The sequence below is a fragment of the Jaculus jaculus genome, chromosome 5 (genome assembly GCF_020740685.1).
Source record: "Jaculus jaculus isolate mJacJac1 chromosome 5, mJacJac1.mat.Y.cur, whole genome shotgun sequence".
In the NCBI taxonomy this organism is placed as follows: Eukaryota; Metazoa; Chordata; class Mammalia; order Rodentia; family Dipodidae; genus Jaculus; species Jaculus jaculus.
In genome coordinates this window covers 23,453,698-23,479,268 of record NC_059106.1, presented here as the reverse complement: position 1 = coordinate 23,479,268, position 25,571 = coordinate 23,453,698, and the positions used below count along the sequence as shown (strand labels likewise).

The 25,571-nt window shown below is 47.7% G+C and overlaps 1 protein-coding gene across 2 annotated transcripts in view; it reads left to right on the top strand.

The window, feature by feature from the left end:
- The window catches only part of Sctr (secretin receptor), a 73,523-nt gene that overhangs the window by 16,277 nt on the left and 31,675 nt on the right, over window positions 1–25,571 (top strand). Inside the window, exons 2-6 of one of the 2 annotated variants that reach the window (XM_045151080.1) lie at window positions 622–742; window positions 13,373–13,480; window positions 16,242–16,345; window positions 23,690–23,787; window positions 25,256–25,388. In XM_045151080.1, coding sequence (XP_045007015.1) covers window positions 622–742; window positions 13,373–13,480; window positions 16,242–16,345; window positions 23,690–23,787; window positions 25,256–25,388 — 564 coding nt within the window. Of the gene's footprint in view, window positions 1–621; window positions 743–13,372; window positions 13,481–16,241; window positions 16,346–23,689; window positions 23,788–25,252; window positions 25,389–25,571 lie in introns of both variants that reach the window. The other variant, XM_045151079.1, reaches the window with a different exon arrangement.

Sequence of the window (25,571 nt, the reverse complement as noted above, 5' to 3'; positions counted from 1 at the left end):
ACTGAATTTACACCCCACTTTGAACAATGGAATAAGTTACTCCCCTGAACAAAATCCTTAGTAAATGTCCTGTTTCTATTCAAGTATGTCCTGGAACACATTCTGAAACCAGGGGACATGAACAGATAAAGGCTGTACTTTTGGGGGGGGGGTGCATTGCAACAAGGCAAACTGTGCCTTTTGAGTGAACTTTGAGAGAAGATTTCCTATTTACTATGTAAGATAGTAAATGCATGGTTGGGCATACATATAGTAAAATCAGATGCCTCATGGGAAAGAATATGCACTATAGAGAAAAGCTTATTTAACCTAAGCCTGTCAATCAAAGCAGAAAGGTCACCCCTATTCCCTCCCTAGAAACCAACTCCTCCTTCCAGACCCCCTAACAGGAAGCCCCAGGCAAGAACCCACTGCCCTTGAGAACTCTCTTGGCAGTGTGTCTGACTGTACTTGCTCTTTTGCTCACTCGTAAAACTGGCTGCTCCACTGTTTGTGTGTGCCTTTTCAGGAACCTGGGACAAGAACCTAGGACCCCCCCCCCCCGACTGTGACCACTGGCGACACCTGTAGGGCAGGGTCCACTCACAGCCCTGCTGAGTGTCCTTGGCTTTGGACTTGCAGGTTGGAGCCCTGCCCCGACTGTGTGATGTGCTGCAGGTGCTGTGGGAGGAACGGGCCCTGTGCCTGCAGGCGATCTCCAGAGAGAAGAAAGCCGACTTGGGCCCGGAGGTGCCAGCATCGGGTAGGAGGCCAGGCGCCCTCTCATGCCGTCTGTGTCTAGTCACCCTGCGTCAGGGAGCTTCTCTGTAGGGCCAGGTGGGCCAACTGTATGGAGGGGGAAGGTCCAGCCTAGAGCATGGTGCACACAGACCAAGCAGCCTGACTCCATCACACCTTTCTTGAGTGTATGGAGACCACCAGCGCTTGCTCCCCATCCACTTCTGTACATGGATTTTGTCAAGGTGAAGTTTGGTGGGATGTGCCTCACTGCGCTGTGGGCCTCTCATTCATTTCACACACAAGGCTCCACTGTCAATGTGATGAGTGAGGTAAGAGGGTCGCATGGGGCCATGGTGGCTGGGGCCAGGGGAACACCACACACCTACTGCCTATGGGACAGGAAAGCCCACAGCAGACAGCCTGGGGCTCTGATGTCCCCTCCCTGAAGGCCCTGTGAGGGCCAGGAAACATCTTGGCAAATATGGGCATTCCTACCACTCTTTCCAGCTCCACTCCCAGGGCAGGCATCACTAATCAATCCCAGGACTCTTTTCAGGGATGCTGACTGCATTCACTGACCATGTCAGTGCAGCAAAGCTCTTAATCCTCTGAGCTTTGGCTCCCTGATCTCTAGAATGGAGGTGGTCGTGTCTTCTTCTGTTTATAATAAGTGAGATGACTTGGGTAAGATGCAGATGCTTGGCAAATGTGAATTTAATTATTCAGAAGATATCAATGTATCAAAGTGGTAGAGCACCAACCTGCCAGGTGCAAGGCCCTTGGATGATTCTCTAGCATGGGTTATAAGTAAATAAATAATAAAAAAATAAATTCATCATTATCAAATAACAGTCCAATGAGCACTAGTTTTCTATTTAAATATCCACTGTATTTCTATGCCCTTCCTCAACTTTTCTTCTTTGCTGTCTATCATCTAAGGGTATCGCACGAAGACTGGAATTTGTTGTAAGTATTCAAACATTACCACCCAAGAATTCACAGCAGCATTATTTTTAATAGCCAAGAGGTACCAACAACCCAAATGTCTATAGCTGATGAAGGCTAAAGAAAATTCAACCACCCCTGTGCTGGAACATGAGTCAGCCTTGAGAAAGACATGAGTCTGGACTCATGCTACCATGCGGGCCTTGGAAGCATGACGCCAGGTGAAATAAAGTCGAAACAAGTCATATATCATAAGACTCTGTTTACACCATGTATCCAGATTGGGTGAAGCCATGAGGACAGGAAGTGGATTACTGTGGACAGGGGCTGAAGGGAGGGGCAACGGGGAGTGACAGCTTTGTGGTTTCCTTTTGAGACTGGTGAAAATGTCTTGGAACTAAACAGAGGAGATGGTTACATTATAGCATATCATGAATGTGCCAAATGCCACTGTTGGATGATTAATGGACTTATTTAATTTTATTTGTTTATTTACTTATTAGATTTTCAAGGCAGCGTCTCATTCTCTAGCCCATGCTGACCTGGAATTCACTATGTAGTCTCAGGGTGTCCTTGAACTCACAATGGTCCACCTACCTCTGCCTCTCAAGTGCTGGGATTAAAGGCATGCACCACCCCACCGGAAATTCTATTTTATTTTTGTCTTTATTTGTGTGCATGTGTGTTCACATGTGTGTGGGGGCATGTGTATATGCCCATATGTGTAGGCTAAAGGTCAACTTTGTGAATCTTCCTCAGTTGCTCACCATCTTATAATTTTAAAAGATATTTTTATTTATTTGAGAGAGAGAGAGAAAGAGAGACAAAGTATGGCATGCTAGGGCCTCCTGCCACTGCAAACAAATTCCAGATGCATGCATGACTTTGGGCTTCTAGATTTATGTGAGATCTGAGAAACCAAACCTGGGCCTTCAGGCTTTGCAAGCAAGCACGTTTAACCACTGAGCAATCTCCGCAACCCACTTTATACTTTTTGAGACAAGTTCTCTGAGTGAACCTGGAACTCACTGGTTCAGCTAGTCTGGAGAGTCAGAAAGTCCTGGGGATCCTCTGATTCCACCTCCCCAGTCCTGGGATTATAGACGGCACCCCACAGGGGCACTGGAGCAGCTGGGGGAGCACACCATCACAAAAGCACTGTGCCATTGAGCCACAAGTTCCCCGGCAGCCTTGATGATTCTACCAGCCTGCTGTGCTGTGCATGTGGGCTCAGGCAGCTGGGGAAAGCTCAGGGACACAGAGCTGCCTAAGGTTGCATGTGCGCGCGCGCACACACACACACCCACACCCACCCTCAGTGAGTCCTCAGGGAGCTCAGGCCTCCACAGCTCTGTCCTGGTGACTGAGGTGGGGAGAGGCAGCAGACTCTCTGCTGGGGGCCCTGGGTTAATGGTTAAGCTGCCCACTCCTCCTTGGAATAGAGGTTAATGTCTGAAAGCTAGACTAATTGCAGGAAATGCCACTCTTGGAGTGTCACTGAGCCTGGCATACTTCCCATAAAGGAAAAAAATTAACTCTTCAGTTATTGTGGATGAGGTGGTCAAGGCTGGCTGGTGTTGTGTGGGAATGTTTCAGGGTCACCCTAGTAGCTGCATGGCCCTTGCCACTGGGATATTTATGACTCTGTTTACAGAAGCCACTGCCTCCACAGAGCGGGCAAAGGGAAGGGGTAGGGGAAGGGCTCTGGCTCTCCATAGGGAAGAATGTTCCAGAAGGATGCTGTGATGGCCTTAAAGTTGTAGGCCCTGCATAGTCAGACCTAAGAATGTGTCCCACTCTGTCCTATAGATGCTGTGACCTCCAACCACACTCTGCCCTTCTCTGGGCTGTGGCATCCCATCAAATGGGAATATGCCACGTCTTCTTTCCTTGGTCTAACTGGTGGCTGACCCTCCAGAACATGGCAGGCAGGAAGGGACATTTTCTAGCACATGTTTTATTGAAGCAAAATTCACATGACATTAAATTAGCCCCATTGTAGGTACACAATCCCATGATACTGACCATATTATGCAACCACAACCTTTTAGTTCCAAAGTATTCACATTACTTCTGCCCAAGCTCCACTTATGTATGTGTATATATGTGCATATATATATACATATATATATATACAAACATTGTCCCACATAGCCCAGGCTGGCCCTAAACTCCCTATGTAGCCGAAGGAGGATGACCTTGAATTTCTGGCCCGTTGGCCCCACCCCCTGAGTGCTGGGATTAAAGGTATATGCACCACACCTGGTTTATGTAGTGCTGAGGATAGGGCTCAGAGCTTCGTGCATGCTAGGCACAGACTCTACCAATGAGCTCTATGCCCAGCCCTAACTTGTATGTTTTGTGTAACATTTTAGACAGTATCTGATTTTTTTGGTGTGTGTATGTTATATACATGTGTGCATGTGCAGATGCATGTACCCCACATGAAGGGCAAAGGAGAACACTGAGTATCATCCATGTGTTCTCCTGAGGTGGAGTCTCTCACTGAACCTGGAGCTGCCATTTCTGTCAGACTGGCTAAGCAGCAAGCCCCAGCCATTCTCCAGTCTCCACTCCCTACAGGACTAGAGTTACAGGCCTGTGTGACCACAGCCAGCTGTTTCTATGGGTGCTAGGAAATCGAATTCAGGAGAAATCAGGCCCTTATGCTTGCATGACAAGTAATCCTACCTGCTGAGCATCTCTCCAGCCCCAGAAAATACCTGTCTGACTTCTTTTTTTTTTTTTAAATTTTATTTATTTATTTGAGAACGACAGACACAGAGAGAAAGACAGATGGAGGGAGAGAGAGAGAATGGGCGCGCCAGGGCTTCCAGCCTCTGCAAACGAACTCCAGACGCGTGCGCCCCTTTGTGCATCTGGCTAATGTGGGACCTGGGGAACTGAGCCTCGAACCGGGGTCCTTAGGCTTCACAGGCAAGCGCTTAACCGCTACGCCATCTCTCCAGACCCCTGTCTGACTTCTTAAAATGATGGCGCAGTGACATTGTATGCCTGTTGACTGAAACACCTGTCATCCTCTTTATCAGAAGCAACTGTGACCATGCATGAAACCTTGCTATTGAGCCCGACATTCCCTTACAGAAGCAGAGGGGCAGGAAGGGTCCTCAGACCTTCCTGGCAGATCTCAGGTACCCCCTGAGTGCTGGATGCAATGATTGATGCATGAGGTGAGGGGTTGATAGACTATATAGAGGGTGAAAGACAAGGGATGGAGAACTCCATCTATGCAGCTATGGGGAGGTCGTCATCCATGCTGAAGTGAGACCTTCTGATGCTTCCGGGTCCCCACGGTCCTGTAAGGAAGCACAGGAAGCTCAGCGATTCCCCGAGGTGAACTTTGATGGCACTGACCTTTAGTCTGCAGGGAGCACGTGCTAGTTGGCGTCGCCTCAGAAAAGAGTTCATGCTACAGGTAAGTACTATTATTGTCCCCATTTCACAGATGAGAAAATAAGGCTCTGAGAGGCTCAGAAACACACATTAGGACTCTGAGTTCAATCTTCTGCCTCTGAACCCAGAACATTTTCTAGCTTGTAATAGAGTGTGGACCATCTTAGCATGGCTGAGCTGGGAATGTCTGATGTCCTGATGTTCTAAAGAAAGGATTTTTAATAAGATGGAAGAGAGGGAGAGAGGGAGGGAGGGAGGGAGGGAGGGAGGGAGGGAGGGAGGGAGAGGGAGAGAGAGAGAGAGAGAGAGAGAGAGAGAGAGAGAGAGAGAAAGAGAGAGAGAGAGAGAGAGAGAGAGAGAGAGAGAGAGAGAGTCCCCCAGAGTGGTAGTATGGTTTGAATGTTAAATGTACCCCATAGACTCATGTATCTGAGTACTTGTTTCCTGGCTGGTGACACTGTGTGGGAAGGAAGATTGTAGAACTCTACTGGGGGTGGGGGAGGGAGACTCACTGTAGGAATAGGGCCACTAGGGGCAGGCCTTGAGGTTGTCTTACCCAGCACCACTGCCTTTTGTTCTCTGCTTCCTGACTCTAGATGTAGCATGGCTGGCTTGGCCTCCTACTCCTGCCACCATGCTTTCCCCACCATAATGGAATGCGTCCTCTTGGAACTGCAAGCCAGAATATACCCTCTCCCTCCTTAAGCTGCTTCTTGTGAGGTATTTGGTTACAACAATAAGTAAAATAACTAAAATAGGAGGAGTACTGTTTGCAAAGTCCGTGGGAAGAGGGAGACTGAGCTTCTGATGCCTAGGAATTGGACAAGACTGGCAGCTGTCCAGCTCCAGATCTTAAGGGTTTTGCATTTCATGTGGTGCCTGTCCTGTTTGTGTGTCCCTAAATTCCGAATCCCATGACCATCTGGCTGAATACACCCAGTAATGGGGGATTTTCTATTCCCAAGACTGTTCATCCCATCAAAAGGCTGTGCTTCTTGGTTTAAAAGAAAAGATCTAGAGTTTCCTAGATGGGCCTCCTGCTCTGTGGTTTTAGATATCTTTGACACACTAGGACGTCAGTTCCTTCAGCCCCATGTTCTTGACCACAGCTTCTGTATGTGACCAGTGGTCACAAAGGAGAGAGCTAAGGAGACAGCTTAGTTGGAAGAGTGCTTGCCTAACATGCCCAGAACCCTGGGCTCCCTCCCCAGTGCTGCATGAACTGGGCTTCATGGTGTTTGCCTGTAATCCTAGCACTCAGGAAGTGGAGACAAGAGGAGCAGAAGTTCAAGGCTATTCTCAGTTACATAGAGGTCAGGGCCAGCCTGGGATATATGAGTCCTTGTCTCAAAAAGGAAAGCAAAGAAAAATAAAAGAAAAAAGCAAAAATCAAACTCTAAGTCTATAGGACAGGTGACAAGCCAAGCCAGGCTACCCCCAGGGTGGCCTGAAGCAGGGACTGGGCTGGTGTATTAGTTTATTTATTTATTTTTTTTATCACTGCTGAGACAAATACCTGACAGGAAGCAAGTTAAGGAAGTATTTGTTTTGGATTGCAGTTCAAGAATGACTAGGCCATTGGGTGGGGCATGGTGGCAGGAACATGAGGCAGCTGGTCACATTGCATCTATAGTCAGGAAGCAGAGAGAGATGAATGTTGCTGCTTAGCTGGTTTTCTCCTTTTGATTCCATCCAGAACCTTCAGCACATGTGATGGTGCACTCTAATGTAGGGTGGGTCTTCCCACCTCAATTAACCTAATCTAGAAAATCTCTCACTGACATGCCCAGAGACTTGCTTCTATTGGTGGTTGTAAATCCTATCAAGTTGATAACTGAGATGAACCATTGCAGATTGGAAAGGCAAAGCGAGGCAGGATGAAGCCAGAAACCTAACCTAGTATGGGGAGAGGAGCTGGGGAGAAGGAATGGATAGAGGGGAGTGAGTCACATTGGTACCTAGGAATTGGATAAGATGGTTCCCAGGCAGACATAAAGGGCAGCATTGACAAGCAGGAGCTACAAGAGGAGGCATGGATGTGAAGAGGAGCTGTGGGCTTCTGGTGACCTCTATAAGTAGATGAGGGTCCCCAGGGGGCGGGGGAAGGAGGCTGGGCTGTTCCTGGTTCTCTGTCACTGCAGCCTGTCACATTGTTCCAGAAAGTTAGCTGAGCACCGCATTTGTTGCTCTCTGCTTTCTGACTGAGGTCGCAGTGTGCCCAGCTGCTTCCCGCTCCTGCCACCGCGCCCTCTGCACCATGGTGGGCTGTTTCCCCTCAGCTTAAGGCACAATAACCCCTCACCCCTTAAGTTGTTTTTTTTAATCAAGTATTTTGTTACAGCAACAAAAAAAAGTGAGCAATATACCCCGTCTTCCGTTCCATCCCTGCAGCCAGCGAGGGGGCAGCTGCTAACATATGCCCATGTTACTCGAGTTTTCCTGAATCTGTGACCCGGCAGCTGCTCAGTCCATGAGGCTGGATGTCCTAGCAGTCCAAGTCTGGCACTGAAGGGTTAAAGTTTTCCTGGAGAGCTGCTGTTCTTTAGTCAGTGTCTGAAGGCCTATGGAGCTGGGTTCCAGCGTCTGCACAGGATGCACTGAAGTAGATGGACAGATGGATAGATAGAAAGATGGATAGACAGACAGATAGATAGACCACCAGTGAGTAGCACAAGCAGCCAAGCAAAGGCCCTGTGTTCTCTCAGACCTTCTTTATACAGAGTCCACTGCTGGAAGGGATGGTCTTTCTCCTTCCAGAATCCTTCCTGGAAACGCTGCCCAAGAGCAATGTCTCTTATTTGAGTCCTCATCCGATCAAGTTGACAACAGAATTGAACTGTCAAGACACTACATATACATATACATGCTAAAAAAATATGTACCTGTTAAAATTGTTCAACCAAGTGTCACCCCAAATCCAGGGCCCTTGGGTAGATGTGCTCTCATATGCCTGGAATGCTGGCGTCTCTTTTGAGCCTTCTGTGCCCAGGTGGTGGTGGCAAGCTAGAAAAGTGAGATCATGTGTGAAGGTTCAAGAAATGAGCATGCCTTCAGGGTTAGCAGGCTGGACCTCTGCCACTGAGGGGCAACCTGGTAGGAAGGCTGTACGGGATCCCAACTCTACCAGGACTCATTCTGTCCCCTGACGCTTGTCACTTTGCCTTTTGGAACCCTGGGTTCCTACTCTCCACATAAGGTAGTGTGACCTTACCTGACCACTGGGCTGCTGGGACATCCAGCACAGGTCTGGCATAGTCCAACCCCAGCACAAGATGTTTTCTCTGTGCGGCTGACTTGAAAGGTGTGAGTGGCAGGGAGCCACCTGGCCGGGGTCCCAACTTACTCCTGCCCTCCCCTGCCTTCATCCAGCTCTCGGCTGGCTGTTCTGTGGGCTCTGCCCAACACGAGCCTGGCTCAGGAAGACTCTAAGACAGCCTCTGTCTGCCCGGCCAGCTGGACACAAGTCATCAGTCACACGGAGTAGAGCTTTTGACTGGTGCCCAGGTGTTACTCTCCCTAGGTGATTAACAGGTGCTTGTATTGATCTACTTTCTAAAAGTAGTCACCTGCTTCTCAAGCTGATAAACTAGGCTACAGAGGATGCCGTATGGAGCCTTTTTGGTGCCCTGAGACTCCAGGTGCAGGGAGAGCTCAGACTGCAGAGAGACGGTGACTCTTCCAGAAGTGATCCTTCTCCCACTGAGTCACACCCAAAGACTCCCAGGGACCCAGGCCTCAAGAGCAGCACCTAAGGCTGGCAGCAGGATTGACCAGCTTCCTGGTGGGCTAGAGAGCTGGGCCTTCTTGAGAAGGTCCAAAATACTGAAACCTTCAGACTGCTCCTCCTTCTGGGCCCTCCATGAGAGTCCAGGGGAGGATTCAGAGGCACCCAAGCTTGTTCATCTCTTGAATGCCTTGAAGGCTACACTGCTAATCCTTGGTCCCATAGATGCCTTCAATGGTCTAATGGGACTCCATTTGTATTAGTGACTTTTCTTATTGCGGTGACAAAATACCAAACACAAACAAGCTGAGGGTGGAGGGAGTTAAGTTAGCTCCTGGTTTCAGAGGACTAAGTCCATGGTCCGTGGCTCTGTTGATTCTGGGCGTGTGGGGAAGCAGAATGTCATGGTGGTGGGATCATGTGGCAGAGGACACTGTCCACCTCATAGTGGACAGTAAACCAAAGTGTGAGAAAAGGAACTAGGGACCAGCTAAAGTTTTCAGAAGTTCCCCAAACAGCACTATCAGATGGAGACCAAGTCATCAGAGCCTGTGGGAGATGATTCCCATTCCAATCATAACACCATCCAAATCCTGCCTATTGCATCCCCCGGGGTCTCCCTATTCTATATTCCTGCCATCCTTACCCCTCTGCCACCTCCAAAGCTCTGTACTGGGCCTCCTGGGTACTGGTTCTAATGCTAGGGTAGAGATATATCACATCTGCCTTACCTTCCCACCTTCCCAGACCTCTCTCCTCTCTGTCTGGGCTGCTTTCTGATGATCTGTCCTGGCCCAGCCATTCCTTGTACACACACACACACACACACACACACACACACACACACACTTGCCTCTTCTACTGGGCTCCTTCAGCCTGGCTAGGGTTAGTTAGCGCATGGAGACAGGCCAAGCTAGTAGAAACTGAGAGATGACACCAAGCAGTGGGCTGGGCTTTTCCCTGGCTGGGTGACCCTGGGAAGCCACCTTCCCTCACTCCCCTTCACAGTTTCATTTGCAAAACTGGGGTTCCATTACGTGTCTTGTATTCTGCCCATAAACAGAGTGGAAGGTCAGGATGCAGGCATGGAACCAAGTTGTTCCATAGGTTTTGAGGCAAAAGAACATTTATGAAGGATGCCTCACTAGCACTGGTGTGGGGAGCCAGGCATGTTGCCACTGGACTATTCATTTGTTCGTTAGCCACATGTAAGGTGTCTTCATTATGCCAGGCCCAGCGGAGGCCCCAGAGTCTCCCATCATGGACAGTCATACAGGCCCCTGATCTTGGGGACTCTGCCTGGTGGGGACAGACCTTGGCTTCCTTGGGAAGTAGGTCCCTGGCTGGCTGTGTCTCTGTCTGCTGGGGTCTGTGGAAGTCTGAGTGCTTGCACACGAGGAAGAAATAAATGAAGCACAGATTATCAAGGCAAGAATTGATGCTGTAGCACCTCTGGCATGCTGGTGAGATGCAGAACTTGAGATCTGCCCTTCAAATGGCTGAAATAGCTCTCCTAGGGTCAGGTCCAGAGAGAGGCCTCCACGTAGGACATGCTCCTGGCTGCTTCTGAAGTGAACTGAGGGGCAGGACCTCTGCGGTGGGACAGGTTGCCATGGGGATTGCATTGAGAAGGATGGAGGTCCCATGGAGGATACTGATACTTTGAGCCTGGCTGGATTGATGCTTGAGAGCTGTTACTTTTTTGGGGGGCAGTCTCAGGTATCCCAGGCTGGCCTCAAGATTGCTATGTAGCCCATGATAGCCCTGAACTTCCGAGTCTCTTGCCTTCATCTCCCTCCTGCTGAGATCACAGGCATGCACATGGCTTATGCAATGCTGGGGATGGAACCCAGGGTTTTGTGCATGCTGGGCAAGAACGTTACCCATTGAGCTACATCCCCAGTCCCTTGTTACTCATCTTGAGCAGCAGGAAGTTGCCCTCGGGTTATGGTGATGACCCTGGAAGGCCAGAGGCTTCTCCCTCCCATTTCTTGAGCTACAAACTTCAGTTCAGGGGACCAAGCTGGCTGGTCATCCAGGTGCCAGGATGAGAAAGGGAGACCCTATGTGGAGCTTTCATTTGAACTTCTGTGATAGCTAATGAGCAATTTTCTCACGTGGTTACTGGACATTCACACTCATCATTTGAGAGCTACAAGGAGATTCCATCTTTCCCCAGTCAGAATGACAGCCATCAAGAAAACAAAGAACAAACGTGAGAGAGGATGTAAACAAAAGGGGACCCTTACACACTGCTAGTGGGACTAGAAACTAGTACAGCCACTGTGGAAGTCAGTCTAGAGGTTCCTCAAAAACATGAAAATAAGTCTTCCTTATGAGCTAGCTATCCTGCTCCTGGGTGTTTACCCAAAGGACTCCAAGGCAACACATCACAGAGGTACATGCCCATCAATGCTTATGGCAGCATTGTCACAGTAGCTAATTTATGAAACCAACCTAGGTGTCCAACAACAGAAAAGGGATAGAGAAAATGTGGTATGTATGCACAGTGGAAGCTTTTCAGCCACAAAGAAGAACAAAGTTACCTTATTTGCAAGACAATGATTGCAACTGGAGATAATCACATTAAGTGATATACCTAATGCCAGTCTCAGAAAGACAAATACCATGTTTTTTCTCATTTGTGGTTCCTAGAGTTTATATAGCTACATAACATCATGTATGTATTTATGACATGAAAAGTAGAAGTGAAAAAATGTGGGGGAGAAGAAAAGGAAGGGCAAGTAGTGAGATAAGTGGGAAATATGCTCAACATACAATATATACTTATATAAAACAAAAAATAATTTAAAAACAAAAGGTGAGATGGAGAGATGGTTCAGTTAGTAAATTGTTTGCCACATAAGCTTGAGGATTTGGGTTTAGATACCCAGCACCTACATTTTTGTTTTGTTTTGTTTTTTTCAAGATAGGGTCTCACTCTCACTCTAGCCAAGGCTGACCTGGAATTCACTATGGAGTCTCAGCGTGGCCTCGAACCCACAGCGATCCTCCTACCTCTGCCTCCCAAATGCTGGGATTAAAGGTGTGTGCCACCACATCTGGCTTACATTTTGTTTTTAAAAGGCAGGTGTAGCAGTCAACCTCTAATCCCAGAACTGGGGAGACATTGACAGAAGACTCCCTGGGGCTAGACTAGCAAAATCAGTGAGATCCAGCTTTATTTAGACTTTGTCTGAAAAAGTAAGGTGGAAACTGATTGAGAAAGACATAAGATTTAGAACTCTGACCTCCACATACATGCACACATACATGGACACATGTACCCACCCCACACATGAACAAAAATATATCTGTAATGAGAAAAGACAAAAGAAGACCCAGAGGGGGCTTCCATTGGATACCTCCAGCTTCGAGGAGGAAGTGAGAAAGGGAAGGTGTGGAATGAGGATGTCCTGGGACCCATGTCTGCCAGCCACATGAACCTACTCCTTTCTGTCTGGTTCAGGGGTGGTATGGTTCATAACTTTCTTCAAAGTAGTTGAGTGGTCACTGTATTTCCCCAGTGATGCTCAAGTGATGGCCTTCCAGATGGCACAGATCCCCAGAAGGCTGGCACATTTCCTACATTCATGCCCCCCTTGGGATAAGCTTCAGAAGAATTTAGGGGTGATTATATGAAAATTATTATTTTTTTTTCTTTTTGGTTGTGCTGGGCATGCTAGGCAAATGCTTTACCACTGAGCTACAGCTCAGGATCATAAACTTACTTACAATTTTGTGAGACTGTTTGTAATTATTTTTTAGTCATTTGCACTGTTTACAAGAATGGACGTTGATAATGTGTTGCAATGTCAGAAGGTTATGCAGGAGTTGGAGAGATGGTTCCGTCAGTAATGTGCTTGTCTTGCATGAGTTCAATCCTCAGTATCCATGTTTTTAAAAAGCCATGTGTGCTGTGAGCCTGGGCCTCGCACGCCAGCCTACTAGGTGAGCTCCAGCCCAACGAGAGCTCCTGTCTCAATAAAAATAGTTTTTAAAAAGGTAGTAAGTAAATAATAAATAAAAAGGTAGAGGTTGGGAGATGGCATAGTAGTTAAAGGCACTTGCTTATAAAGCCTGCTGGCCCAGAGTCAGTTTTCCAGTATCCACATAAAGCCAGATGCACAAATGGCACACATGTCTGGAGTAGGTGTGCAGTAGCAAGAGACCCTCACGTGCTTATTCTTGTTCTCTCTCTCTGTTTTGTAAATAAATAAAATATTGGGGGGAAAAGGTGGCTGGCATTCCTACAATGACACCTGAAGTTGTCCTCTGGTTTCCACACACTTATGCACACATGCACATGCACTCCTTCACACACACACACACACACACACACACACACGTGCGCGCACATTAAAAAAGGCATTCATTAGATACCATTGGCTCCTGATCTCAGAGGGGTGTTGCTCAGTGGTCGAGCACTTTCCCTGCATGCGCAGGACTCTGAGGACCACCCCTACCCCATCCCCAAAAAGGTGGAGTTCAAGGAGTCGGTGCCTCATAGAAACAGGGGGAGAGCGTGGTGGTGGCCTCCTCAGCCCAGCGCTCTGGCTCTCCTTGCAGGCTGTGAGGGACTGTGGGACAACATGAGCTGCTGGCCTGCCGCCGCGCCAGGACAGACGGTGGAAGTCCAGTGCCCGAGGTCTCTCCAGATGGTCACAAGCAGAAATGGTAACCACCCAGGGTGGGGACATGCACTGGGGGCACCGGTAAGGATAGATGCTTGGAGATTGACATCCTTGCTTGGGGTGGTAGAGGGGCTCAAATGTCGAAATCCCAAGGCTGTTCCTGGAAGCAAAGTTTAAGCATCATCCTTTGTCTCTCCTCCCTCCCTCCTTTCTGTTCTCAGATCTTCCCCTCTAACCTCCATCTCACTCCAGCCCCTTCTTTCATCATGCACCCACCTGCTAACTTCCCAACCATCTTTATTCTTGACAGGCTCTGCCGTGTTTATCTCTGGCGTCCTTGGAGCTGAGGACACGGAGCATTCATGCAGACATGGCTGACTTGGCCCTTCTGTTAGGAAGGGCTTGCAATTCTCTCCCTCCCAGCGTTTTCTCCAAAGCCTTCTTAGAGCCACAGTGGCTCTGCCTCCCCTCTACCACCTTTCCTGCCCTTCTAAAGAAGGCATGGGATGATCAGATGCCAGCCCTCTCACGTCCCTCCCCAGTTAACTGCTTCAACTCCTGCCCACATCTTTAACTAGAATCTCACTGTCCTCATCCTTGAGAAACCTATCCTTGAATTGCCGATGACCCATCAGGAGACACCCAGCAGTCTGTTCTCCGCCCTGTTTTGTACTTTGGGAACCGAAGCATTGAGGTTCATTGGACCTATCTCTGCTGCATTTTTATGTTCATACCACATGGTGGCGCTGTGGGGCTACACAGCATTCTGGGCGAGGGCGCAGGTTGCACACCTGTCTCTGGTGCTGGCTGGCCCAAGAGAATGGGTCAAGACGTGTCTAGCCTCCGCTAATCACCAAGAATCTTCCTTCTCCGGTAGCCCTTTCTTTGGCATTCCACTTGTGGGAAGACCATTTCCAGCTTACACCAGCCTGGACACGTTCCCTGTTCTAGCTGGTATTCCACTCTCTCACCATGTGTGATTAAACCCCTGCCCTGTGACCTCCAGAGAGAAAGGCTCCCAGAGGGACACTCTCAACCCCAGGGAGAAGCTCCACGAACTCCAGCTGGTGTCCTGAACCTTTCCTATTGAACAAAGGAAAACACATTCTAGAGTTAATTCCTAAATTAGTTCTTTCCCAAAGACCCATCACACAGGCTAAAGCAAGAAGGACTCCCATGTGGCTTGAGATAGTACAGTCTGCATTTAATCCCAGATAGTTCTCCTACCAGGCCTAGAATATTCCCTCTAGGTGACCTTCTTCTGTTTCTTAAAACACTACTGGTTTTCCGGAATTTCTTACTTAAAAATTCATTTAGCTGGGCCTGGTGGCACAGGTTTGTGATACCAGCTATCCAGGAGTCAGAGGCAAGAAGGATCACAAGTTCAGGCTTGTCTGGGCTCCATAGAAAATGTTCAAGGTCAGCCAGGGTAACTTGGTGAGACCCTGTCTCAAAATTAAATTAATTAAATTAATCAAATGAACTATGTTGCTAATAACAATAGCAATAAACATTAAAAAAACTCTTTAAAAAAATCTTTGAAGTCAGACACGATGGTGGAGCAAGATTGTAATTCCAGTACTTGGGAGGCTGATGTAAGATGATTGCCATGAGTTTGAGGCTAGTCTGGGCTACATAGTGAGTTCCAGATCAACCTGGGCAAGACTGAAATTCTACTTCAAAAAATAAAACTTAAAAAATATTTTATTTATTTACTTATGAGGAAAAGAGAGAGGTAGTGAGAATGGGCTCTTCATAGGGCCTTTAGCCACTACAAACTCCAGACACATGCACCACTTTGTGCATCTGGCTTTATATGGGAACTGGGGAATCAAATCCTGGTCCTTAGGCTTTGCACACACATGCAAAAAGAAAATAAATGAGCGTGGCCTCCGCTAATCACCTTAACTGCTGAGCCACCTCTCCAGTTACACCAAAATAATACTTTTAAAAATATATTTTAAGAAATTATTGATTTGGGCTAGAGAGATGGCTTAGCAGTTAAGTGCTTGCCTGTGAAGCCTAAGGACCCTGGTTTGAGGCTTGATTCCCCAGGACCCACGTTAGCCAGATGCACAAAGGGGTGCACACATCTGGAGTTCGTTTGCAGTGGCTGGAGGCCCTGGGGTACCCATTATCTCTCTCTGTCTGTCTCTGTCAAATAAATAAATAAAAATGAACAAAAAATTTTAAAAAATTATTGATTTGGCCTTGGTGTGGTGGTTCATGCCATTAATCCCAGCACTCAGGAGGCAGAGGTAGACAGATCACCATGAGTTCAAGGCCACCCTGAGACTACATAGTGAATTTCAGGTCAGCCTGGGCTAGAGTGAGACCCTACCTCAAAAAACAAACCATATACATATATATATATATATATACATATTTATATATTTATTATTTGTTTGTTTATTTATTTTGAGGGGAGGGTCTCACTCCAGCCAGGCTCACTTGGACCTCACACTGTAGCCCCAGGCTAGCCTTGAACTCATGATGATCCTCCTACCTCAGGCTCTGGAGTACCGTCCCATCGCCAGGTCCTGGAATGAATAGGAGAAAGCGAGCTGGTCTCTGGCGCTCACCTCTCTGCTTCCTGACTGCAGAACGGTGGGGGCAGCTGCTGCATGCTCCTGCTGCCAGTCCCCTCACACTGTGAGCTGAGCTAGTTTCCTCCCTTAAGCTGCTGCTCGTCAGGTGTTCCTGCCGCAGTGACAGCTCACAGTACCTGCTATACCACCCTGGGAGAGGCTGACCAGAGAAATCTCGCTGCCCGCTGCTCACCACTGGACACTTGCCACCCACAGGGTCTTTGTTCCGAAACTGCACACAGGACGGCTGGTCGGAAACCTTCCCCAGGCCGGACCTGGCCTGTGGCGTGAACGTGAACCACTCTTCCGACGAGAAGCGGGTAAGCCTGCCTCTGGGACGGGCGTCTGTGAGGTGAGGGGACCTGCGAGGGGACAGGGCGACCATTGTGAGCGGGGCTTGGGACCCGGGGCTGCCTCCTTCCCCTGCTCACTCACGGCTCAGTAAGCGAGGGGAAAAGAACGTCTAAGATTGGAAAATGATTCACCAGTCCCTGAGCCTGGCCTCGGACATGGCTACAGATGACCTGGAACTTGTTTCTTTTTGTATGTGAATGTGTGGGGTGTGCATGGCTATGTGTGTGCATGTGAGTGGACTGTGCATGTGAGTGTATGTGTGCGTGTGTGCATGCTTGTGGAGGCCAGAGGGTGGCATCACCTGACGTCAATCTTCCCTTAGCCTTTCTAAATTTTTTTTGTTTATTTATTTATTTGAGAGTGACAGGCACAGAGAGAAAGACAGATAGAGGGAGAGAGAGAGAATGGGCGCGCCAGGGCTTCCAGCCTCTGCAAACGAACTCCAGACGTGTGCGCCCCCTTGTGCATCTGGCTAACGTGGGACCTGGGGAACCGAGCTTCGAACCAGGGTCCTTAGGCTTCACAGGCAAGCGCTTAACTGCTAAGCCATCTCTCCAGCCCTTCCCTTAGCCTTTCTGCAAGTTACTGTCGTCGGACGGGCTCTCTCACCACGTGCGGTTCAGCTAGACTAGCTCGCAAGTCCCAGGAGTCTGCTGGTCTCCGTCTCTGCATTTCAGGGGTTCTGGGCATTGGTCACTGCACCTGGCATCTTACATGGGTGCTGGGAGTCTGAGCTCAGCTCCTCGTGCTTGTGCAGTGAGCACTGTGCTCTGCTCCGCTCCTCTTGCCTCTGCCTCCCCAGCACTGAGATTATAGCTATGCATCACCATGCTCATTTATTTTCTTTTTGCATGTGTGTGGTATGTGGTGGGGTCAGTACATGTGTGTGTGTGGTGCATACACGTGTGTGTGTGTGCAGATGCACACATCCATGTGCCCACGTGCAAAGGCAAGAGGAGAATGTCCAATATCCTTTTACTTACGAGCAAACCCATGATTCTCCAGTTTCTGCGGTTACAGGTGTGCATGGCCAGGCCCAGCTGTTGACATGGGCACTGAGGGATCAAACTCAGGGTGAATCAGGCCCTCATGCTTGTATGGCAAGTGCTCTTAGTCCCTGGGCCACTTCCCCAACCCCGGTAACTTCGCTTATATGATTCTGGGGCTCCAGGGTCTCATGCATGCTAGGCAAGAACTCTTCCCACTGAGAGCTATCCCCACCTGAAACTTGATTCTTTGTTGTTGTTATTGTTTGTTTTTTTTTAATTGAGGTAGGGTCTCACTCTAGTCCAGGCTGACCTGGAGTTCACTAGTTTCAGGGTGGCTTTGAACTCACAGTGATCCTGCTACCTCTGCCTCCCAAGTGCTGGTGAAACTTGGTTCTTTACTGAGATTTGAAGGAACCTATTTCTTTGAAATATTTTTATTTATTTATTGGGGAATAGAACCTGGGTCCTCAGGCTTTGCAGGCAAATGCCTTAAAACTGAGCAGTCTCTCCAGCCCCATGGAGCCTATTTCTTATTGGTAAACCATCTCTCCCTTCAACCAGCAGATTGTAGACATGCACTCATTGTTGCTCTTTCTTTTTGCAGTGTCCACCCTGGGCACATATTCCTGTGGTAGGGGTAAGTGCCAGCAGTGGGCTCAGATTGACAGAAAGCCTAGTCACAGATGCCCCAAGCCTGTAGGACCCTTACCTAGAGAGGGCTTGCCGCACTGTGGCCTTGGGCCACATCCACTGCTCCTATACTTCTGTAAATGAAGTTTCATTGGGATACAGCCAGGTCCATTTGCACCAGAAGGCAACTTTTGCACGACAGAGACAGACTTAAGTAGTTGCCATAGACTGTATGGCACCCAAGGCCTAAAATATTTACTGTCTGTCTCTTTATAAAAATTCTTGCAGTCAGCTGATCTAGAGGATAAGAAAATCAGTGACATAGCCAGGCTCCTGGGCAGAGAAAGGTAGCTTGGCCCAGGACAGACAGGAGGCAGTTGTTAAGAGCTGAGGGATCAAGGGTCACGTGAGGACTCCTGGGAGTCAGGGTGCTGTCAGGGTCAGGCAGACCTTACAGACCTGAGACAGGCATGAGAGCTGGGCTGAAGGTCGCCCAGCAGCAGTGACTGCTGACACGGGACAGGGCAAAATCTGCCATGACACTTCATACGTGTCATCCTGCTGGCTGGTGCAGGCTGTCTCTGCATGGACAAGCTGTATGAGGAGGGAGAGGGCACAGTGCTTCCATTAAGGGCGTGGGTTAGGGAGCTGGTAGATGGAATACTGATGTTATTGTTCCTTGATCTTGTAATATATCACAGGTCTTTTTTCATGTGCATATGTGTGTGTAAGCCTAAATGTGTTTCCAGAGGTCAATGTTAGGTAGTTTTCTTTTAGTATTTTATTTATTTGCACAGGGACAAGGGGAGGGGAGGGGAGGAAGAGGGAGGGTCTCTAGCCTCTGCAAATGAACTCCAGATGCATGCAGCACTTTGTGCATCTCGCTTACATGGGTCCTGGGGAATCTCACCTGGGTCCTTAGGTTTTGCAGGCAGGTGCCTTAACCACTGAGGAATCTCTCCAGCCCCTAGATATCATTCTTACTCCTCTCCACCATATGTTTTCCTACAGAGTATCACTGAAACTGGAGCCTACCAAATTGGCTAGACCAGCTAGCCCGTGACTCAGTGATCGACCTGCCCTTGCTTTCTCAGTGCTGCTGGAGTCACAGACATGCACCACCATGACTGCTAGTTTTTTTTAAAAAATATTTTATTTATTTATTTGCAAGCAGAAAAAGAGAGGGAAAGAGAGAGAATGAGAACGGGTATGCCAGGCCCTCTAGCTGCTGCAAGTTAACTCTAGATGCATGTACCACTCTGTGTATTTGGCTTTACGTGGGTACTGGGGAATTGAACCCAGGATGTGAGGCTTTGCAGGCAAGTGCCTTAACCGCTGAACCATCTCTCCAGCCTATGACTGCCATGCAAAATATTTAATTTATTTGGGATGGGGGAGGGATAGAGAGAGAGAGAGAGGGTGGGCACTCCAGGGCCTCTTGCTGCTACAGACAAACTCCAGGTGCATGTACACCTTATACATCTGGCTTACATTGGTACTGGGGAATTGAACCTAGGTCCTTAGGCTTCACAGCAAGCACCTTAACAAGTAAGCCATCTCTCCATCCCATGACTGACATTTTAAATAGGTTCTGGGGATCCAACACAGGTCCTCATATTTGCCAAGCTCTTCACCCACTGATCCATCTTCCTAGTGTTTTCTTCTTTCTAGACAGTGTCTTATAAAACCCAATCTGGCCTCAAGCTCACTATGTAGCTAATGATGACCTTGAACTTCTGATCACCTTGTTTCTGCTTTCTCAGTGCTGGGATTACAGGTGTGCACTACCAAGCCAGGTTTATGCAGAGTTGGGGGTGGAATGTAGGGCTTCATGTATGACAAGCAGTCTCCAACTGAGCTGTATCCCAGCCATTCACAGGGCTTTAATGTCCCCAATTATAGGAAATTGAGACTCTCCCACTTCTCCCTGAGAGGTGTCTCTTGGCCTCAGGGAGAGCTAGGTCAAGGGATGCTCAGTGTCAGAAGACAACCATCATGTTGAAGTCACCGCCAGCTAAAAGTTTCTTAGCTATTCTGAGTCAAAAGTGACCTAAATTTCTGGTAACTTTTCCTGCTGACCTACAGTTTGCCAATGAAGTCCTGTGTTTCTTCCACTTGTCAATCATTCTAATATCTTACTCCTCCAAACGTCATCATTCCCCTACATGTCCTGTGTGTAACAGCATGTTCAGATGACAATCGCTGTCTTCCGGAAATGCTCTGTTTATTAAGGGAATTCTTAAAATAGCACGCCGAGACCAGTCACACCCAAGCATCACAGAGTGACCAGCTGCTCATAGCACTCAGTGTAACTCAAGATAGGTCTTTTTTTTAGCAGCTGCCTCAAACCTCAGACTGTCTACCATCTCACACTGATGACTCGGATGGTAGGGTAGGAAAGACCACCATATACTGAAGGTCTTTCAATGCTAGATGTTGTCCGGATACTTCACTTTATAGCTTATTCATTCTTCCAACAGGCCTGCGAGGTAGATACTATTTATTACCCCAGTTGGCAGACAAGGAACTGAGACTTGGAGACGTTAAGTAATTGTCCAAGGTCACATAGCTGGTAACAGTCCTGGGTTTGGAACACTTGTCTTCTGGCATTGAAACCTGTGTTCTTTCTCCGGTGGACATTGTATGACACCCCAGTTCTTGAGACATTCTAGCCCCAAAATCATTTTCAAATGAACAACAGACAGCAGGATTTCCCCTCTACTATTCTGCACCTTTAAAAAAATTGTCCTTTTCATTTGCTTATTAAATAGCACCAACTGTGGGAAATTAGAAGCATAGAAAAATACAAAAGAGAACAATAGCTCTAGCCCAAAGCCCATAAAAAGTTAGCCACTTATTAACGACTATCATGTCTCCTTATATTTTGTTTCTGTGCAGATATGAAGTTGCGGCTGAACACGCAGGATGATTGATATCCACTCTTTAACCTTTTTATTTGTTTTTGTTTTTTTAAGACACAGTCTCCTATTCCCCAGGCTGGCTTTGAATTTCCTATATTGCTGAGAATGACCTTGAACCCCTGGTCCTTCCACCTCGTGCTAGATTATAGGAGTACGCCATGTCTAGTTTCTGAAGTGCTCGGGGAACCCAGATTTTATACACGCTGGGCAAGTACTGTGTACCAGCTGAGTGAGCTCCTCACTTATCCAATCATTTTGATTAACAAAAAAAGGCATTCCTATGTAATCAAACACCTTATAGCTGAAATCACACTACATGTGTAAAATTTGTATTTTGCCATTGCATGTAACAATACATCATGAGTGGTAGGTCCTGACTTGTTTAAGAACTCCTGATAAATGTTTTAACAGTACTATGACATTAAAATAATTTAGCTAACTATTCTGTTGTTGGGCATTTGGATTTTTAAATTTAATTTATTGATTTTCAAGGAGGGAGAGAAGGCATGCTAGGGCTTCTAGTTGTTGCAAATGAACTCCATGTGCATATGTCACTCTGTGCATCTGGCTTTATGTGGGTACTGGGAAACTGAGCCTGGATCATTAAGCTTTGCAGGCAAGTAACTTAATAGCTGAGCCATCTTTCCAACCTGACAATTGATTTTTTTTTTATCACAATAGCTCTGTAATAAACATCTGTGTAAATAAACTTTTCTTTTCCTGACTGTAATCCCCCAGAAGCCTCAGATTGGTCCCAGGACCCCTCAGATACAGAACTCTAAGGATGCTGTTGTGCCAGCTTTTCTGGGGAGATACAAACAAAGGTGTGTGTTCACCACAGACAGGGCTCTGATGACAGAACAGAGTAGCAAGCCCAGCAAAGTCTTTTGTGAACCACTGAGTCGCTTGGGCTTCCAGGAGTACAAGTGAGTGGTCAATTCCAGGAGTACAAGTGAGCGGTCACTTCCAGGAGTACATGTGAGTGGTCACTTACAGGAATATGATGACTCAAAGACAGCTGCATCACCAAAAGCCCACCCCAGCACGTGTGACAACTCAGGGAAGCTACAGCAACACTTGCGTAGCCCCAATGCCCATCCTTCTGTATTCTTCCAATCATCTCTAGATCCCTTATAAGAAGTACCTAATTCAATGGGTATGCTAAACAAATAGTGGTACGCTGTGCTGGTCAGGGACTGATAACCAGGAAGTATGTCTGTGTATGTTCGATACATGACCAGTTTTTTTAGAGAATGTTTTCAGCCATGGTTGGTTGGATCTGAGGGTACAAAAGCTGTGAATATGAAGATCCAACTGAATTTCTTAGAATTAATTCCTGGACTAGAAGGGTTAGAAGAAATGCATATTTCAAAGGCCTTTAATACACATTTCCATATTATTCTCAAAAAAAAAAACTGAACCAATTTTTATTTCTACCATATCATCACCTGAATAGAATATTATTAATTTCAAACATTTGTCCATTCGGTTGCTAATACTATCATTGCTCTAATGTCTATTTCTTTGATTCAGTTTAAGACTATTGTCCAATTTATTTTTCTGAACTTACATGCAGTTCTTTAATTGCTGTATGCCACAATATGAGTGTTGGCTCATTATTTTTGTTTATTGCAATTTTTTGTATCAAAAATGATCCCATAGTGTGACATAGCTTACCAATTTTGTAAAGTCATTTAAAAGAGTCTAGGGTCTGGGTAGGACGCTCAGTGGATAGGTGCTTGCTATGCAAATATGAAGACCTGAGTTCAGATCACCAGTACCCATATAAATACTAGGTGGGCATAGTGGCCCACCTGTAACCCCAACATTCAGGAGGCAGGGACAGGGGATCCCTGGAGCGAACTGGCCACCTAGACTAGCCAAACTGATGAGTTCTGAGTTCAAGTGAGAGACTCTCCTCAGGAAATAAGGAGGGAAGTGATCAAGGAGGACACTCAATATAGATACCTGTATGGCATGCTCTATGCACATGTGTGTGCACCCATACATGTGTGTGCCTATACACACAAGTGAACACACATACACATGCATCAAACCACAAATACACACACAGATAGCTAGATACACCAACAAATAAATATTCCAGCTTGAGATACTGTGTGTTCATAATCCTAGTACTTGGCAAGTCGCAACAAGCAAATGAGGAATTCAAGGTCATTTCAGCCATATAGCCTGGGCATGAGTCCTTCTCTAAAAATATGTCCCCCCCCCACCAAAAAAGGACTAGAAAGTTGACTCCTCAGTTAAAGGTGATTGCTTGCAAATCCTGCCAGCCTGGGTTGGATTTCCCAGTACCCAGGTAAAGTCAATTGCACAAAGCAGTGCATGAGAGTTTGTTTGCAGCCGCAAGAGGCCCAGGCATGCCCATACTTACTCTCTCTCTCTCTCTCTTTCCTTACAAATAAATAATTCTGGAAAAAAATTAAAAACCAAAAGAGTAATTCTATGATTTTGCATTGTTGTAAGCCAAATAGCTTCCTCCAAAGGCAGTGGGCACCCCGATCCTAGAGGAATTAAAGTGTTGAATTTGGAGTGTTAGTAAAGGTGCCACACACGGTAGGGGCTGCAATAGGCATTATGTGATTCCCAAGAGCCTGTCTAAAGCCAAGAGGTGGCCAGGAGGAGGAGTCTGTGAATGAGTTCATACTGGGGTATGAACAGCCTAGCAGCCAGGGCTGGCAAGCCCACACTGCCTGAAACAGGTGCTGCGGGGTGGTCGGGCGACACTAACCCGTGTCTCTGTCTGCAGCACGCATACCTGCTGAGGCTGAAGGTCATGTACACCGTGGGCTACAGCTCCTCGCTGGTGATGCTTCTGGTCGCTCTCAGCCTCCTGTGTGCTTTCCGGTGAGAACGTGCTCTCTGCCTCCAACTCTCCAGCCCGCCAGACCCAGCCTCGTGGTCTCTTCTCAGTTGCTCAGGAGGGAAAGAGAGACACCTGGGTGGGCCATCAGGTTTTCACTCCAACTGAGCTCACCTGTGGCCAAACGTGGACTGCATTCATTCCTTTTACTCCTCAATAGTAATGATGACGAGAGCTTCATGAGGCCAGTGGATCATTATTATATTTTTTCAATTTTCTCACAATGTTGGGAGATTGCTGGCAAGACTCACTTCAAAGGTGTGCTAGTTACACTCTGAAGCAAGAGACAGAAAGACACCCCCAGAGGTGACAAGCTCAGAGGTGTCTTCTGTAGGCATGGCTGGCTCTAGCCGCTTAGGCATCTCAGTAGAACTGGCTCTGACCCATTCCTTTCTCTGCCCTACTTAGGCTGTGCCCTCTGGTAGCCTTGTTGGAAAGATGGCAACGATTACCAACAACTGCAGGGGCATGTGCCAAATCAGAAAAACCAGAGGCAAAGTGCGCCTTTCCTGTTGATTCTAGTAAAATGCCAAAGAGTTCAGATAGGCTCAGTGTAGGTCACATGCTCCCCTCTGAGCCACAAGTGAAGCACTTCGATTGGTCAGGTCTATGGTGAGGAGAGTGGTGTCGTCCTTATGGCTGGAATGATTTCCCCATAAAATGGGGAAACAGGGCTGCAGAGGTGGCTCAGTGGGGGAGTGTTTACTTAAAAGTCACAAAGGCCGGGGTTTGGTCCCCAGCAGCTCATAAACCAAGACAGGAATCCCAGCTCATAAATTCGAGACCAGCCTGGACCCCATGAGACTCTGTCTCAAAAAATACAAAAAGGAGGGTTAGAGCAATGGCCTAGGTGTTAAGATGCTTGCCTGTGAAGCCTAAGGACCCAGGTGTGAATCCCCAGAACCCACATAAGCCAGATGCACATGGTGGTGCATGTGTCTGGAGTTTGTTTGCAGTGGCTAGAGGCCCTGGCACACCCATTCTCATTCTCTCTCTCATAAATAAATAGATAAAAATCAGATATTTAAAAAATACAAAAAGGTGTGGGAGGAGGACCAGTAACAGACAAAAAAGAAATTCTGAGGCAAAAGGTGGTGGTTGATCAGGGCAGAAGACACATTGCTCTTACAGCCCTAGCTATTTACTTTTTGGTCACATATAGCCCGGGCTGGTCTGGAACTAGCTATGCAGATCAGACTGGTCTTCTTATCTGTGCCACCCGAGTGCTGCGATTACAGGCATGCACCTCCACTCCTAGGTCCTTTTACTTTTATAATTGCAGTATGAGAATGGATACACGAGGAACCTAGGGGTCAGGTCCTTGTTCAGGTTCTGACAAAAGAGAGAGGTTGGGACCTGAGGACTGATGGGCAGACCTCGGTGTGCACATGCATGCAGCAGGTGGACCAGACCCCCCTCCTTGGCCCCGCAGCCCCGTATTCTCTCCAGCAGGAGGTTGCACTGCACCCGCAACTACATCCACATGCACCTCTTCGTGTCTTTCATCCTGCGTGCACTGTCCAACTTCATCAAGGATGCTGTGCTCTTCTCCTCGGATGATGTCACCTACTGCGATGCTCACAAGGTAACAAGCCTGGATGCCTTCCCCAGATCGGCCCTGGAGAGGACCAAGCTCAGTAGCTCAATGTCTTCCCTGAGGACCCTGCTGGGGTTGCATGGATGGATGTCCCTGATCAAGGGCTGGTGCTAGGGCAGGGCTTGGAAGTTCTGGAAGGTTCTGTGTCTGCAAACTGGTGAGTTGGGAAGG